The 17018-nt window shown below is 37.7% G+C and overlaps 2 protein-coding genes across 4 annotated transcripts in view; one reads left to right on the top strand and one right to left on the bottom strand.

Moving 5' to 3' along the window:
• The first annotated feature begins 1634 nt into the window (after positions 1-1634).
• fubp1 (far upstream element (FUSE) binding protein 1) lies at positions 1635-12282 on the top strand. 3 transcript variants are annotated; one of them, XM_067363746.1, is made up of 20 exons: positions 1635-1801; positions 2400-2493; positions 3656-3697; positions 4545-4580; positions 4685-4721; positions 4920-4966; positions 5076-5147; positions 5251-5308; positions 5392-5554; positions 5915-6013; positions 6115-6216; positions 6319-6421; positions 7175-7414; positions 7529-7689; positions 7928-8073; positions 8181-8257; positions 8403-8528; positions 11107-11166; positions 11441-11598; positions 11879-12282. In XM_067363746.1, the coding sequence occupies exons 1-20, from the start codon at positions 1709-1711 to the stop codon at positions 11885-11887; spliced, it is 1923 nt and encodes a 640-aa protein (XP_067219847.1). In that variant the 5' UTR covers positions 1635-1708; the 3' UTR covers positions 11888-12282. The 3 variants fall into 3 exon arrangements, with proteins under 3 accessions (XP_067219847.1, XP_067219846.1, XP_067219848.1); XM_067363745.1 differs by having other exon boundaries at positions 11441-12282; XM_067363747.1 differs by lacking the exon at positions 3656-3697 and having other exon boundaries at positions 11441-12282.
• Positions 12283-12371: 89 nt separating this feature from the next.
• The window catches only part of miga1 (mitoguardin 1), a 29297-nt gene continuing 24650 nt past the window's right edge, over positions 12372-17018 (bottom strand). Inside the window, exon 16 of the mRNA XM_067363748.1 lies at positions 12372-15689. Within this exon, the coding sequence (XP_067219849.1) occupies positions 15471-15689 (219 nt within the window). The 3' untranslated portion in view covers positions 12372-15470. The remainder of the gene's footprint in view (positions 15690-17018) is intronic.

Raw genomic sequence — 17018 nt, 5'->3', positions numbered from 1 at the left:
GACCCATTGCACCTAATAAATAGTCTTTTATCAGTTAGTAAAGACAGTTTCAAGTAATATTGCAAAAATGTATAAAACAAAACATCCTCTTTAGCACCTTTAAGTCGTAAAGTGAGCAGGATATAAATGTAGCGCATGGATTCGGCAGTCATGCGTTCATGAATAGGGGGAGCCGGTCTCGGAGCCCTCCCCAGCTCTACAGCGCCCCACAAATTTCCAATGTAAATCTGTGGTGAGAAATGGAACTAGCGCCCTTCAAAGAGCCATTTGGGCAGATTTTTCTGCCTCACGTAAACCTCGCTCCAGATCAAGACGATATCAGTCCGTTTCAGATATGTGTCTGCATCAGGACAGTAACTAGTTGGCATGTCTGTAGCGTATTAAATTAATGAGAGTAAACGTGCTCATGTGAATTGATTTTATTTACAGTAGTTCTGTTGTGTTTGTGTTATGTTTTTCTGTGAATAGACATAACTTTTTTCTTCTTCTCTGGAATTCCTACATAACTTGTAACATTCTAAAACAACATTCGGACGCAATAAATCCTACATTAAGGCAATTCTAAGATGACATTCTATGCGTTTGTTGTGTGTACTAAAGTCATTATTAGAGTGCCACCCTCAGGCTGAATAACGCAAGGACATTAGAATTCTGTCAAAAGTGTGTCTGATGTGTTCAGCCCTGCCTAAATTTACGGCCAGGAACCGCTACTGGTCTACAGTGTGAAAAATGACAGTGCTGTGCCTCTCAAATTTTGACGCATTAATATTAAAGTGTAATCACAAAAAAGAATTAACTGTAAATAGTTTGTTTGTGAATTTAGATTTACATTGAGAAATAAAAGTTCCAGGTTATAGATATTTTATAGAGAAAAAACTATATATATATATATATATATATATATATATATATATATATATATATATATATATATATATATATATATATATAAAAACATATAGAAAAGGAGTGTTTTTAGTTCGAGGTTTGACTGTTGGGGCCCCATACCTGAAATCGCTTATAGGGCCCTAAATCACTAAGTTCACCCCTGTCCCTCAGATACGGGTAGGTTTTCATTCAGACTTATTCATTTAAATTTTTAAATAAGTCATAATTCAGATTATTTCAGGAAAATAAAATATTTTCCATATATGCAATATTGCATATGCAATAGCAAATATGAACATTATATATTTGTACATTATTCTTCCATTACATCATATTGATATTCATACTGACATTAAATGCCACAGTTTAATGTGTAAATGAACTTATCACAGAGAGAACTTCAACACACACACACAGCTAGGCATTTATTTGTGCATGAAACATAAATCTATTTAGCCTATAGAATGTCTGGCTGTTTCGTCCGCTTATTTCCGAGTTTTGGCTGCTTCATTTTTTACTAAACACCAAATGACACTGTTTTCGACACTCTCGAAGCTTTGAGGGACAATCAGGGGAAAGCCTCAAAGCATCATGAGGCTTCAGTTGTCATATATGAAAACTATCGTAATTGTTATTTAAGTAGAAACAACAGTAGGAGCCACAGTACTTTTAGAAGGAAGCAAGGACTTTTATTTCATATCCGCTATAGTGTGTCGACCGGAAGTTGGATCAGGATCGGGTCGGCTGCAGTCAGTTCTCTTCATCACTCTCGCGCCTAACGGCCATCTTCCTTCAGTTCGAGAAGACTGTTCCTGTAGACATGGCCGACTATTCTAGCGTGGCTCCGCCGTCCTCAAACGCCGGTGGAGGGATGAACGATGCTTTTAAAGACGCTCTTCAGAGGGCCAGACAAGTGAGTGCTTCGAAATAGTCTGAAAATATTCTGTGTGTCCAAGCTTTCCGTGTAGCGTAAAATCCAAAACGAAGCGTAACGAGTTCGTTAGCTAACGTGCTAATGTGAGGCCTTGATGCGTTGCAACAAAGAGGTTTCAGTTTTGCGCGTTTTTATTTTTTACTCGCATATTTCAAGGTTTATCGGAAGAAGAATGACGTTTTATAGATCATACGTATGTTTCGCACAAGTTGTTATAGACTAAAGAGCAAACGAGTAGTTTTAGCTCCACATTATCACAAATTTACGCAAACTGTAATTTACATACAACCAGACGCTTATAGCTGGAAATAGGCCATTAGATATAGGATGGCCTCAATAGAGTCCGTAGTTTCGTTTCAGCCATTTCTATAAGTAAGCGGAGTTTGTACTAATTTACAGGAAATCGAAAGTTTCTACTTTTTTTTTTTTTTTTTTTTTTTTTTTTTGGTGCTGACGAGTCGTTCTATTTTTGTTCAGGACAACGGTAGAGATTGTACAGGCCTCATACTCATATGTTACAGGGTTATTACACGGGCTAATCGAAAACCGTTTAACTTTGTAATTCACAATTTTTTAGATTGCTGCAAAAATAGGAGGTGATGGTGTACCCCCCTCTCCAGCCTCCAATGAGTTTGGTTATGGAGGACAGAAGAGACCCCTTGAAGATGGAGGTAAGTTCATAGGAGCCATGTTGTGGCTTTATTATTGTGGATATTTGTCGGTGTAAACCACATTATTATTCATAACTGATTGAAATAAGTGTAACATTTTTAATGAAATTAATGTGCTATGTTTTTGTTAAATAATATATTTTTCTATAATGTTTTATATTGAGCTGAACCCTTCATCTTCAATGTATGCCTCTTGTACTTTTATAAAACAATACAAATTTTAGAGAGACATTTTACACCTTTTTTTGCTGTAAAGCCGGCATGAAACAAAAGTTGAGATTATCTTGAGGACTGCTTACAATCACGTATTAAATATAGTGGGTATGCACGTGACTTCACGGTTGGCCGGAGTGACTGCAGTTACGCCCACTGAGCGGCAAAAAGGCTTGTGGTTTTCAGCGTGAATGCTGCGAAAAACACTTAAAACGGAAAAGAGCTTTGTGATTGACTGTACAAATAGATTTGACAAGAAATCTGAGGTATATTTTTACAGACTGACGAAGGGTACTTGAATGATCTCGAGTCGCTTCAAAAAACTTTTGTAACTTATTTGATGTGTGAGCACTAGGGATGAAAATATTTTTTTGGTACGATTATTGTGTGAGGAATAATCACTGTTTCACAATTATGTATTCATTAATTTTACAACACTACTAATGTATAAAATCATATGAACACTCTTTAAAGTGTTATTTATTGCCACCTTTTGAAACCGAAATTACACAGTAACCAAATTATACAGCACAAAAATAATATAGACAAACAAAAAGCCCATCTCTCCGTTTGGAAGTAAAGAAAGGTGACCCCTGCTCTGTAAACATCTGTGCCAGTATTTATTATTTGAAAATAACAAATGGAAATAGATCACACAAGGATTTAGTGTTTTTCAGTTTGTGCATTCTTTTTACATTTCTTTTGGACATGAGAACTTGGAAACATGATGAGAGCATTTCTATTTTTTTTTTTTTTTCATTTAAACTAATGATAGTATAACAGGGGTAATAAATCACAATGAAAATAAAAATAATCAATCTTTGTCTCTTTGGAATTAAATATAAGCTAAATATTAGCTATGTATTTCCCTTTTAACTCTTTCTCTGCTATTGACAAGTTCTCGTCTTTGACTAGTTTTTCCGGCTTTCCATGTTTTCACTATCTCCAGATCAATACACAGACGAAGAAGCAGAAACGAGCGATCTCACATGTAAGCAGATGCATATGAAAAATGACGTGATCAACAGCATTAAACAGTATATAAATCAAAACTGCCTAACATCACTGAATGAAATGTCGACCCAGGACGAGCTATAGGACTGTGAAGCTTTGGGGGTGTTGATGGACTCAATCTAATGTTACTCCATCTGTGTTTTACATGTACATGAATCTAGAATACATTTTTTTTTGTGAATTTTTTTTTCTTCTTTTTTTTGGTGGAAATAAAGCTTTGCTGTTTGGTCCCTCTGGCATAGTTAATCTAGTATGTAGAGTAGTAACCTCAGTGTCTGTAAGCACGACACTTTAAGCTGTGTAATTTTGCACCGCTAGTGTAATTTTGTTTTCATTTTGTGAAAGTTGCAACAGTTCTATGCAACAGAAACATTTTACGATTAATTCACTGTGATGTTTTAAATCATGGTTAATTGTGAAATGTCCACATTCACTACGAACTCTCTGCCTGTATATCTGTGCCCTAGACATGCAGATATACATACAGGGTTGTGCAATCCCTAGTTGATGAGAACAGTGTTTTTAAACTCATGCACTTTTAATTTATGCATTTGGATAAAAATTATTTTTAGTTTTTTCAAAGGCTGATTTGTATCCCCAAAAATGTTTTCTTTTTTTTTTTTATATATATTTTCCATCAATTTCCTATTGTCACATTTGTGACTTTTTAATACCACTTTTCAAATCATGTCAATTTTTTGTGTGGCAAAAGTCACAAAGTTTCATGCCATTCCAATTGCATAAAAAAAAATAAAAAATTTTCGATACTACAAAGTTATTGTTTTAGTTGTTTTAGTCTAAACTGTCTTTTTTTCTCTCTTTAGATCAACCAGAAACCAAGAAGGTTCCACCAAGTGATCGTAAGCATTGCTTTTTTTTTTTTTTTCAACATTAAACTGATTATGTATTAAATGTGGCTTTGTTGTTTGCTCATCTCATAAGTTCATGCTTTCATTTGCCACAGCTTTTTCATCCATGGGAGGCATGGGTGGCCCACCAAGGTAAATTTAATTCTTTTAATCAGTATGAATGCAATCTGTATTTATCTGTGTGTGTGTGTGTGTGTGTGTATATATATATATATATATATATATATATATATATATATATATATATATATAATATATATATATATTTTTTTTTTACATTATTTACATTTCTCTTGCACCTTCTAATGATGCTATCATGTCTATGTGCAGGTCTATATCAGAAGAGTACAAGGTTCCAGATGGCATGGTTGGCTTCAGTACGTTGACCATTTTGATTGTTCTGAATTCATATCTAGGACTAGATGCTTTTGAAGACTTGTTTAAAACTCATTAATAATGCAATGTTAATTAAACACTCATTTGCAGTTATTGGAAGAGGAGGAGAACAGATATCAAGAATCCAGCAAGACTCAGGCTGCAAAATACAGATTGCTCCTGGTGAGTCAAAATTGCCGTGCCCTGACATTGTGTGTCGGAGTCTGACTGTTGTCTGCTCTTTGGAGCATAAATGAAAACTCTTATTCTGCACTATACCCAACAGACAGTGGTGGCATGCCTGAGAGGTCAGTGACATTAACAGGCTCACCTGACGCAATCCAGTGAGTATCAACATGTTTAGAAATGTTTATGGTTAAAATAAGTATTTTAAGTGGTTGAAAATAAATGTATGTTTCCATAATAGGACTGCAAAGAGGTTGCTCTCAGAGATTGTAGAGAAAGGCAGACCTTCTCCAGCATTCCACCACAATGATGGACCAGGGATGTCTGTTCAGGAGATAATGATCCCAGCCTCTAAAGCGGGTCTGGTAATTGGAAAGGGTGGAGAAACAATCAAACAGTTACAGGTAAGGTGCACAGATGTAGTTAAAGCAGAATGCATTAATTCAAAGATAGTTTGGGATTCCTACTTGTTCTGACTTTGAGCCATGAAGACTTTGATCTCTTTACATATTTGAGACGTTCACTGAATCCTACTGTTTAACTGAATCCATCTGTTTTCACTATTCCTTATTCAATATTCTTTAGTTCCTCCCTATTCAAGCTGGTACTGTTCCCAACAATGTCTGAAACATTTGTATTACTAAGTGCTTCATATTTATTGCCCTTTAAAGCTGAATCACTTTTTGTATTCCTCTTTTGTGAGTCTCTTTGGATAAAAGCAAGGGCTGTGATTAATTAGTAATTGTGCAACGCTTGTTTAACAGGAACGTGCTGGAGTCAAAATGGTCATGATTCAAGATGGACCCCAAAACACAGGTGCTGATAAACCACTCAGGATCTCCGGCGATCCATTTAAAGTTCAGGTGAGTACATTGAGGCATTTGCATTGCTACATTGATATTTTACCAAATTATGGAAAACTCATCTATATTTTTTTTATAATGGCATGTCTTGGTCTGTACAGCAAGCAAAAGACATGGTGATGGATCTGATCAGAGATCAGGGTTTCCGGGAACAGAGAGGAGAATATGGTTCAAGAGTTAGTGGTGGAGAAGGTGGTCTGGATGTAAGTACTGTTTGATGAGATGCACCTAATATTTTGACTGTGTGATTTTATACTCTTAAATGGAATTTTGACTCAATTGAAATTATTTTGCTGTTGCTTTAGGTCCCTGTGCCAAGGTTTGCAGTGGGAATTGTGATTGGCAGGAATGGTGAAATGATCAAGAAGATTCAGAATGATACTGGTGTGAGGATTCAGTTCAAACCAGGTGAATGAGTTAATATGCACTGCAGTGTAATGCTGCGTTCACACCGAACGCGTCTGGGGTGTAAAAATTTGCGCCAGACGTGTCTAGTTGGACGCTTGAGCATTTTGAAGTCAGACGCTTCAGACGCGCGTAAAATTCGCGTCATGGGAGGGGCTTTCATCTCTTTCTGCACAGATCCTCTGAATAAACACACAATCTCGTCAGTTGGAAACCTGTAGCGGCAATTAAACACGGTTATGCCGGCTGACTTTTACTAGCTAGAAGGTGGGCTAGTATCAACGGCTAAAATCATGCAAAAAGTTTTACAACTAACCAGATTGTCCGATTTCTTCGCTTATTCCCTTCCAGGCAAGGTCCTTTTTATTCCTGTCTCGATAAAAAATATAATGACACATCATAGAGCTCAGGGTGGCCACACACAGCGACATCTTTGTTCTCTTCTCCACCACTGATTACATCATAAACACGTTACTACCAAAGCAGAGTCCCTGATTGATTAACGTGCCGCGAATTTACGCCAAAGTTCAGCTCAGGCGTTTGGGCGTCAGACGCTCAATTCGCGCGTCAGCCGCGTGAACGCTCAATTCGCGCCGCGCTAGACGCTTGATTCGCGCCGCAGGACACCTAGACGCGCGTTTACATTGACTTAACATGTAAATCAGACGCCCCAAACGCGTTCGGTGTGAACGCAGCATAAAGCAAAATCTAAATCTGTCTCAGCTCTTTTACACAGATGTTTGTTTTTTGCTTCAGATGATGGCACCACACCAGAGAGGATCGCTCAGATCATGGGGCCTCCAGACAGGGCACAGCATGCAGCAGATATCATAACTGATCTACTGAGAAGTGTGCAGGCAGGAGGCCCCCCTGGTCATGGTGGGGGTAGAGGAAGAGGCCGTGGGCAGGGAAACTGGAACATGGGCCCTCCTGGAGGCCTGCAAGAATTCACTTTCACTGTGCCTTCCATGAAGACGGGCCTCATTATTGGCAAAGGTTAGTTGTTGCTGGTAATTATTTTACCTTTGAAAGGATATGCAATTTTTTGTTAATTGGTTAATAAATGAACACTTACGTAATTTCTTTCTCTCTCTCTCTCTCTCTCTCTAGGGGGTGAAACAATTAAGAGCATCAGCCAGCAGTCTGGAGCCAGGATAGAGTTACAAAGAAACCCTCCACCTAATTCAGACCCTAATATAAAGATCTTTACAGTCCGTGGGTCACCCCAACAGATTGATTACGCCAGGCAACTGGTTGAGGAGAAAATTGGAGTTGAGTGTCTTGATTTCTAACTTGAAGTCTAACAAAATTTTGCAAATTTTTTGGGTGAACATGAAATGAAGAGTACAGATGTCATTTTGAGGGGGAGGGGAGCTTAATGTTTTTGATTAAATATTACGAGGGCATTTGAATTTATAAGTACTGCAACATTCTTTAAAAATAAATAAATAAAAAATAAATTTTCAGATTTCATTGTGGTTTTAAAATGTTTATTTTGGTTTGTCATAGGGTCCAGTTAGCCCTATGGGTGGCCCTCATGGTGGTCCTGGGCCCCACGGAGGTCCTTCTCATGGCCCCCCTGGTCCACCAGGACCTCCTGCTCCCATGGGCCCATACAACCCTGGGCCCTATGGCCAGGGTCCTCCTGGACCACAGTAAGAACTTTCTGCTTCATGATGTTTAGCATATGTCAATGTTTTCACTTGTTCTTAATGGGTCAATTGAATTTGAGAAACTTAGTGTATCTTAATTTTATTCTCAGTGGCCCTCCAGCACCATACCAGCCTCAAGGCTGGGGCAACGGATACCCCCACTGGCAGCAAGGGCAGCCAGATCCCAGTAAGTGCCCATAGCTGTGCTAATTAGGGTTGGTTCAGAGAGGTAGTATTCTAATTCTTTTCCTCGTTGCTAGTCAAAGTCATTGTCACTTCAGTTGTCTGTTGGAGGAAAAATTAAGTTGGCTAATCTGTTGTTTGTTCTCCAGATAAAGCAGCAGCTGATGCTAATGCTGCAGCATGGGCAGCCTATTATTCTCAGTACCAGCAGCAGCCCCAGGGCCCCATGACACCCACTTCAGCAGCCCCAGGCACAACCCAGTCCAACGGACAAGGTAAGTTTTTACATGCACTCCACAAAACTGCCACCCTCCCTTCACTAAAGATCTACAGTCTGTTGTACAGTAGTTCTTATTAGCCTTTCAGTGTAGCCATCACTGCACAGTACAATATCCAATTTTTTTTTTCAAAATATATAATAGTCTTTATCCGTTGATCTGGGGTGGCCTTTTTCGACTAGCACTCATGGACAGGGCAGTTTCTGAGACACTCAACCTGTTTGTGCAAAGTGCGCCACCTAGCCAGGTGGAGGACTTTCTGCAGCCTTTGAAAGAATGGTTGTCAATTTCTCAAATTGTACCATTTTTAACAGGTGACCCGCAAGCTCCAGGTCAAAGTGGACAGGCAGATTACACCAAGGCCTGGGAGGAATATTACAAGAAATTGGGTATAAATATTTTGCCAAATGTAGCTTCAGGTTATTTTATTTGAGAGATCAGGTTAAATAGCAGCAGGGCTTGAATAGCCAATCAGTGCTGTTTTACTTTTGGAGTTTTGGGAGGGAAATTAGTGGCGTGAGTTTTTTTTTTTTTGGGGTGCTTGTCCACAGAAATATTGGTCTCAAACCCTGCTGTTCAGAATGAGGAGCTGTAGTGTCTCAACAGGTAGAATAGGATTAACACATTGAAAACCTCATGATCATTTTCGTATATGCCTATAATGGATAAATATATACTTTTCCAAATTTGTGCCTGATATTACTGTATTTCAATGCCAGTTGCACTTATAAATGGGCTGGGCGATAATAATTATCGTGATAAAATTTCCCTTGATAGAATTATAACAAAAGTTTGATATGTTTATGTACCAAAAACTGAACAAAGCAACGCTATTCGTTTGAACTGTGCCACACGGACCATTTATCTGCTTGGCTCAAATGGCAGCATAAGCTTACTAGAGCAGATGCATTTACTTGCTGATCGGTCTCGATCACGCAACCACTAAACGATGCTGTGAGATCTAGTGAGAAGCGCTTGAATTCATCCAAGAACACAAATGTTTCAGTGATTTAAACTAGAAGAAACAGCGCTGACATTCTCAATAGCACTGACAAACACAAGAAACATTTCGCCATGGACGATCCAGTTAGAAGGCCTTTTAATCTACAAACCACCATCATTTAACATGGATTTACTGTAATAGTAACTGGCTGACCCACATTGTACAGTAGCCCACTGGGAAAACTCCCAGTGCTCCAGGTATCCATATGGTAATGTGGCAGAAATATGGTATATTCCTATCGAATTGTATAATATTATTGTAGAAATGCATTAAAGCAGCAATGGAAAAATTTTGTCATTAAGCTATAGCATTTGTGCACTTGTATTTATAGTAAAAATGTATTTAGGCTAATGTTTTTATAACAAATACCATAGAAACCATATAGTTACATTTTACCATGGTAGTAAGGTGCTATATGTGTGGTTTTACCCATGGTTATCATGATCCAGATGTATGATACTATGGATGACCAATGGTTAATTTTAAATAAAAGTAGACTCCTAACTCAAACATTACCCTTTGAGGTTTTAAATTTTTTGTTTATTAACTTAAATTTTATATCTACATCCCAACTCAAGCTGCTGTCAAATATGCATTTCTAGAAGACAAAACACATAATATTATTAATATTGTAGCCAGCACTGTAAGCTGTGCCGAAGATGTCATAGTCAGGCAACACAAACTATCACCTGTTAGAACATGCAGAAAAAAAGAGAGAAAAAATTTGATTAAAAGGGTTAGTTCACCCAAAAATGAAAATTGTCATTTACTCACCCTCATGTTGTTTCAAACCTGTAAGGGTTATTTCCTGTTGTTCACTGATCATTGTTTATATATAAATAAAAGCCTAAATTCAGTCTGTTCATCATATAAAGAAAATGATCTATTATCTTCAGAAAATTGACTAAACGGCTTTATTCATGAGATCGTAAAAATAATCTCTTTCATGAACTTTTTAAAGCGTCACAGTGGTGGTTGTAAGGATTTTTAATGAAGAGGATAGAAATGCCATATTTCTTCACTTGTGTTCCGAAGATGAACAAGTCTTACGGGTTTGGAATGACATGAAGGCAGTTATTAATGACAGAATTTTCATTTTTGGGTGAACTTTCACTTAAAGATATTTAAGAAAAAACACTGTAAAGGATTTTACTTAAGTTAACTTGTGTATATTTTGATGTGGAAAAATACTTTATTATAAATGTTTTGAATATTGTCCCTCAGATTTGTGGAATGTTCACCTGTTTGGCAAGTTTTTGTCATTCTGACAAAGTAGTTTGAGAGAATTTTTTTTTTTTTTTTTTTTTTTTAGGCCATATCGCCCAGCCCTGTTTATAAATATTAAATGTGAAAATACTGAAATTTGAAAGTCTTAATACTAACTTAATCTTCAATGAATGTTTTAATCGAACCATTATTCTGATGTTAGTCAAACTTAGATTTTTGTATAATGAATTTGGTGGTATACTTAATAGTTGCATGACAGAATTGCCAATAGATAATTCAGTTATCTTCAATGTGATTGTTCTGTGTAGGCTCATGATTAACGTCTGTTTGATCTTGTCTCTTCAGGTCAAGGACAGCCTCAGCAGGACTACACGAAGGCATGGGAAGAGTACTATAAGAAACAAGGTGAGACATGAATGTGAATGTAGACGCCTCGATTTCTAAAAGTTTTGGGCAGCTGCAACTCTTTTCACAGTCCTCTGCAGTAGAGCTGCTGTGGACTCAGCTGCCCTAGAGTAAAGTAGTGGGTTTCTGTCCCGGCTATCCGAGATAGTGTGGCCGGGGTCGTTCCCCCTCTTACAAACATTGTCATGGACTTTAGATTTAACCACGTACTAATTGGTGATTTAACAATATTGCTTCACCTGTCATTAATGCTTTGGGTTTTATTTAATCTCAGGTCAAGCTGCTCCTCAGGCAGCTGCAGCAGCAGCGACGACTCAGCCAGGAGGTCAGCCAGATTACAGTGCAGCGTGGGCAGAGTACTACCGCCAACAGGCAGCGTACTACGGCCAAGGCGCCCCTCAGGCTATGGGAGCTGCACCCCAGGCTCAGCAGGTACACTTCCACTAAAACTTTTTGCCTTTTGCTCTCTTCTGATGTGCATGTGTACTGTTTTTGTCCCCCCTTTTTTTCTAACATTTACTTCCACAGGTTCAGCAGGTTTCCAGATGAGTCATCGATACAACACTTAACCAAACACTTTCCTCCTCAAACAGGCTTCTTTTATCTATTTTCTTTTCTTTTCTTTTTATTTTTTTTTTATTTTGGGAGGGTGTTGCATAAATGTTTCTGCTCTTAACATGTTGTGTATTTCTTATGTATTTCTTCTGCACAGGGCCAGTAATGTGAAGTGGACATAAAGTAAATGCTACATTGTCAGAAAAAAACCTTTGTTAAATGTTTGGATGCAGACGCCATGATGAAGATCTTAATTTCATTGGTTTGAGTGTTTAAGATAGATCGCAGACCGGCTCCAAAGTCAAGATATATATATATTTTTTTCCTTTTTGTTTTGCCACTCTTGTAAATGAACGGTTTGTTTTTAGTCGGGTAATATTGGTCATTCCAGCTCCTGTATCTCCTGTATCTCATGTAGTTTTGAGACTAAACTTTAGTCATTTCCATGTAAATCATCTCAGTTTTAATATGATATGCCTGTTGTGTTTTGCAATAAAACAATGAAACCTCCTGTGTTGGTAAGTGGGGTGCAAAGGTGGGGAATGTTGTGAAAATTGAATTTCCTGTTTTGGGACAGGGTGGGGGGGGTCTTGTATGCAAATTTCCAGAAAGAAAATGTTGCTCCTGTTTTTTTTTTTTTTTTTTTTTTTTTTTTTTCTCCAACTGTCTATATTACCCTTGATTTTTAGTTTGATTCCTGGTCTATTTTAAAGTCGCAATTAAGAGATCATTGATCGTTTGACATTGCTTGTTTGACAAATGGACAGCTGTTTTTTTTTTTTTTTTTTTTTTATATATATAAAACTGGTCATTGCTGTGTATGTAGGTATAGGCAGGTTATCTAAGGCAAAGTGGCTTGGTGTTGGCAAGGTATGTGATTAATTCAATAACTCTTAAGTGCTGTAGTGTTGCTCATTCTTGTACTGCATTTCACCTGGTTTGTTGAGGTAGTGTGCACTGTTAATGCGAGACATTTCCTCCCTCACAGGCAAGATTAGGAAGGCGGTAAGCAAGTATGCGTCTTTACATAAACTGTTCCTTTTATATTGTGACTGCAATCATGTTGCAAGTATTTTAGTTTGTTCTCCAAGTTTGCTGCTTTTTTACAGGGCAGGTCAAGTGTTCTGATCAACAGTCATGCCTTGCGAAATTACTTGTCCCCATCATATATTTTAAATGTCTAAAATCCACCAATTGTGTATATATTTATATCAATATTGCTGCCATTTCTAAAACGTTTTGATACGATTAAAAAAAGCTCAAATGCGAACGTGGACTACTTTTTTGTCTGCCCATTGTTTGTTAGCATTTTTCCAATATAGGCCTGTAGGTTTTTGGAGACTCTGGCCTTCCACACCAGTGAAATGAGCTCTCCACTGTAAGTACAAAATGTACATGACTTTGCGGCCCAATTTGTTTTTTTTTTTTTGCTGTCAATGCATTGTCTTTGACTGACTGAAACGCAATGTATTTAAATATCTAAATGTTGCCCTTTTTGGGTAAGTATGTCAGGGCTGTAATTTTGATTTTACATGCATTCAAAATAATGACCCTTTTTCACATTGGACTGTTATTTTTGCCATAACAGCATTGTGTGATATTTACAAATTGAGTCCTTGCCATGTTGACACTGCTTTAGACATTTAGGACTTGTCTCTCAGACTTATCATATGAAACTGTGAACTGTATCACTGTGTTTAAGTCAGGACGTCTGTAGAATCCGCATCTTTTTCCCATCTGACTTAACACTGAATATACATTTTTGTGACTTGCCAAGTGTTTTGTACTGCATAGACCTATAAAGACCCTCAGCAAATGACCTCTTTCAGATGTTAATTGGTATTAATGTCCAATTTCTAAATCTGTGCCTGACCTGCTTGTGTGATTTGAGGTCATTGAGGCTGTCAATTTGATTCAAGTTCTTTTGATTTGACTGTTCATTAGTGAGCAGTGCAATGTCTAATTTTGCAGTGTCATCCCTGACCTTGCACCTTAGGTTCTGCAGCAATAACACAGGTAAGAGTATCCTAAGAAATCAAAACAGTTGAACCTGTGATATAGTGTAATGCTTTTCACATTTAAAACAAGGGTCAATATGTGCCGCTTTTTCAATTAAGGATGTCTCTTGTAGAAAATAGACTGGCGTATGCCACAAATGTCGGAATTTAGGTCTGCTGGAAATATGTTTTTGTCCATATGAATTGCATGGCATTGACGTTTAGCTCACAAAAATGTTTTTCATCTTTAACTAGGATTATGCTTTCCTAAATGAACCCAATGTGATTTATTTAATTAAAATTTGATTGCAAATTTGTTAGCTTCCTGGTAAGTCTGTTTAGTGTGGTCCTGTTCTCTACTGTTATACAATGCATGCAGATGCGAAATGCTCCAGTTAGTCCTATGAATGCACTCACTGATAACTGACGTATACTGTATGTATGCTCATGTTTCATTGGTTTGCAAGCTTTCTTGATGCCCCTCTGTAGTGCTAATGTTTGTCCCACATTGCTGCCTTCATTCTCACTCACAGTGTTGAAGATGCTGCAGGCGTAGTTCGTAGAATCAGGTCCTAGTTTGTCCGTAAGGAGGAATCCTTTGAGTCTGTCCCTCCGCAGAACGTACTGTTCAAGGGCTCCAATTATAAGGTAAAAATATATCATGAGGAATCTGTCATTGCAAAGTCAATGTTTCTATTAGTTTAGGGTGATGCCAGTTAGATTTGATTATAGAAATGTAGCCATATGTTTCTGTATTATTGGTTGACTAATGGTTCTATGAAATGTTCGAGTACATGCTTTGCCTTTTGTTGATAAGCGTAGGGATTTAATGTACATCAATGCTGTACAGATGGACCAGACCAGGAACCTTTTTTTTTCTTTTTAGTAGACATTTGCCAGACTGGTTTTAGTTAAAGAGTTTCTTTAAACCTAGTCTTTGTCCATTGCTGCATATCTTTTTGTATGCATGCAAGATGTGCTTTCCTTTGAGCAAATTGTTCACAACAGAATTCGTGGGGGTCTAAAAACGAAGAGAAAATCGGAGGCTAGCTGAGAAATTTGGAGCATGCCTTTGAGGTAAAACAAGCTATCATGAACTGTTAAAGCTGTTGAATGTACTGATTTTTGCTGAGAATTGTTGGTCTGAAATGTTGAAAATTGTTGCCATTGTCATCAATAAAATTGTAATCATTACAAATGACTGAGGTTATTTATCAGATTTCAGTTTCTTTATACAATAACACATACTGGCTTAACATATAAATTGTGAACTAAAACAAGCAGCTTTAACTCGTGTTTTACAGTACAAAATTTCATCACAATACATGTACTATTTGTAAGGCTTATATTCACAACATTCACCTGCTGTGTACTCATAGCATCACTGAGTGTCTAAAATTCATTGCCAGTGTTGAATATTAATTTCTATAAAGTGACCTACAGGAAGACAAATGGATAACATCCTTTATCAAAATACTTAAAGCTTTCAAGTCTCAAAACATCAAGGGCCTTAAAAATTCAGCTCATTTGTGTAAATCATTAAATGTCAAATTAAAACTACTAGAACACATTGAAGGCATATAAAATAAACATCTGTCCCTTTTTATCCACTTCATTTTAAACATTACACAAACTTTACACTGCATTAACATGGCACTAATAATTACTTGGAAGATGTGCACTGGACTCAGCAACTGTAGGCAATAAGTACATGTCCATGAAAATGTAGAGGATGTGACATACAGGTGTAGCTCACTGAACCTGTGCCTCCAGTAAAGCACTGGGTACAAGGTTCAAAATTGTTCCATTACAGCCGTTTAGGTGACAGATCATGTCCGTTCCCAGGTAGGCCAGAAGCAGCTCAGAGCGTCGGTGAAGCAGGTGCAGGATATCTTCAGACAGTGTGTCTAGACTAGAGTAACGCACTTTATCCAGGTCAAAGATGTCCTTCAGAAAGAACAGCACCTGCTCCTATGGGACAAAAGATAAACTATTCCTGATAATCTATATTCAACATAGTCAAAGTTGAAGGCAGAGTCCTTCATGTGGATGAACCACTAATATTTGGTCTAACGGGTGGAATAATATTTACGTTGTCATTTGAAGTGCAGGTCGGGAATGACTGATAGGCAGTGCATAAAAGAATGCTTAATGATGGTTTAATTACGTGTTACATGAGAGAATGTCTACCTGATGTAGTAGATTTAAAGTGCCCCTTTACACTTTTTCAAATATTACCTTTCATGCATTGTGTAATATAGCTGTCTGTGAATGTAAATGGTCTGTAAAGTTGAAAGTGTATGATAGTTACTGTCTCCCAAAAAGAGGAATCGACTCTGAACCGCCTAAACGAATCATCATGAATTCCAGTCTCGCTTCCTTGGCCTACATAACACAGTAACGAATTTGCATACTGCCCACATAGTCTTCACTGGTTGCCCGCGAACATCTACTTTGAGCCACCCTCAAACACTATGGCTGGGAGCTGGTGTGTACATGTTGAGAAAATGCTGATCTCTGCACTTGCAAAAGCAAATTCTCTTTGTATACTAAAGAAATCAGTGGTTAAAATTAACACCGCGGTACAACCTTTTGTGTTGCCATCATTTTACTGACGCCTGCTTCTCGAATCTCGGCAAGGTCAATGTGGCATTTGCAAAAGGCTTATCCATTAAAGATGAGACAGTACCCACTTTATTTGGACCAACTTTATCTTCTGAATCACAACTTGTAAGTATGAGTAATCATTTATGTATATTTTCTGCCAGTGCTCAAAATACATAGTTGTTTTTTATATTGTGGATACCCAGTGCAGCTGTAGGTCTCCAGCTAACTTAAGTTACTGTCTTACTGAAACAGTTCTGCTAATCAGCTGTGGGCCCACTGTTGCCTAAAATTGTGTCCATTAATGCAGAATGTCAGTTGATCTTACTATAAGTAATGATAAAGGATGGAGCAAGATTTGTTTTACAAACTGCAATGTTACATCAGTCATTCACGTTAGTACTTGGCTAATGTATTTAGGAAGAGCCGTGGCCGTTTCGTTTCCTACACGCACTCTAAACGGTAGAGCAATTACCTCAGGGCCATCTGATCAATCGACGCAGACTTGCAGAAGGGAGGGGTTTAGAGAGACTGAAGCTTCAAACGAGTCTTTGAGAAATGAGGATCTGCAATGTATATAGTGAGAAAATGAAAGTGCCTTTTGACTTGTTAAACCTGTTGTAGGAGTCCTCAAAAAAAAAATTAGGAACCTTTAAAATAGCAAAATGGGCCACTTTAATGCTGGTCTGGTTCGAG

Source organism: Chanodichthys erythropterus, chromosome 16, assembly GCF_024489055.1.
Source record: "Chanodichthys erythropterus isolate Z2021 chromosome 16, ASM2448905v1, whole genome shotgun sequence".
NCBI classification, from domain to species: domain Eukaryota; kingdom Metazoa; phylum Chordata; class Actinopteri; order Cypriniformes; family Xenocyprididae; genus Chanodichthys; species Chanodichthys erythropterus.
The sequence above is the reverse complement of the archived record's forward strand: the minus strand, read 5'-3'. Positions and strand labels throughout refer to the sequence as shown.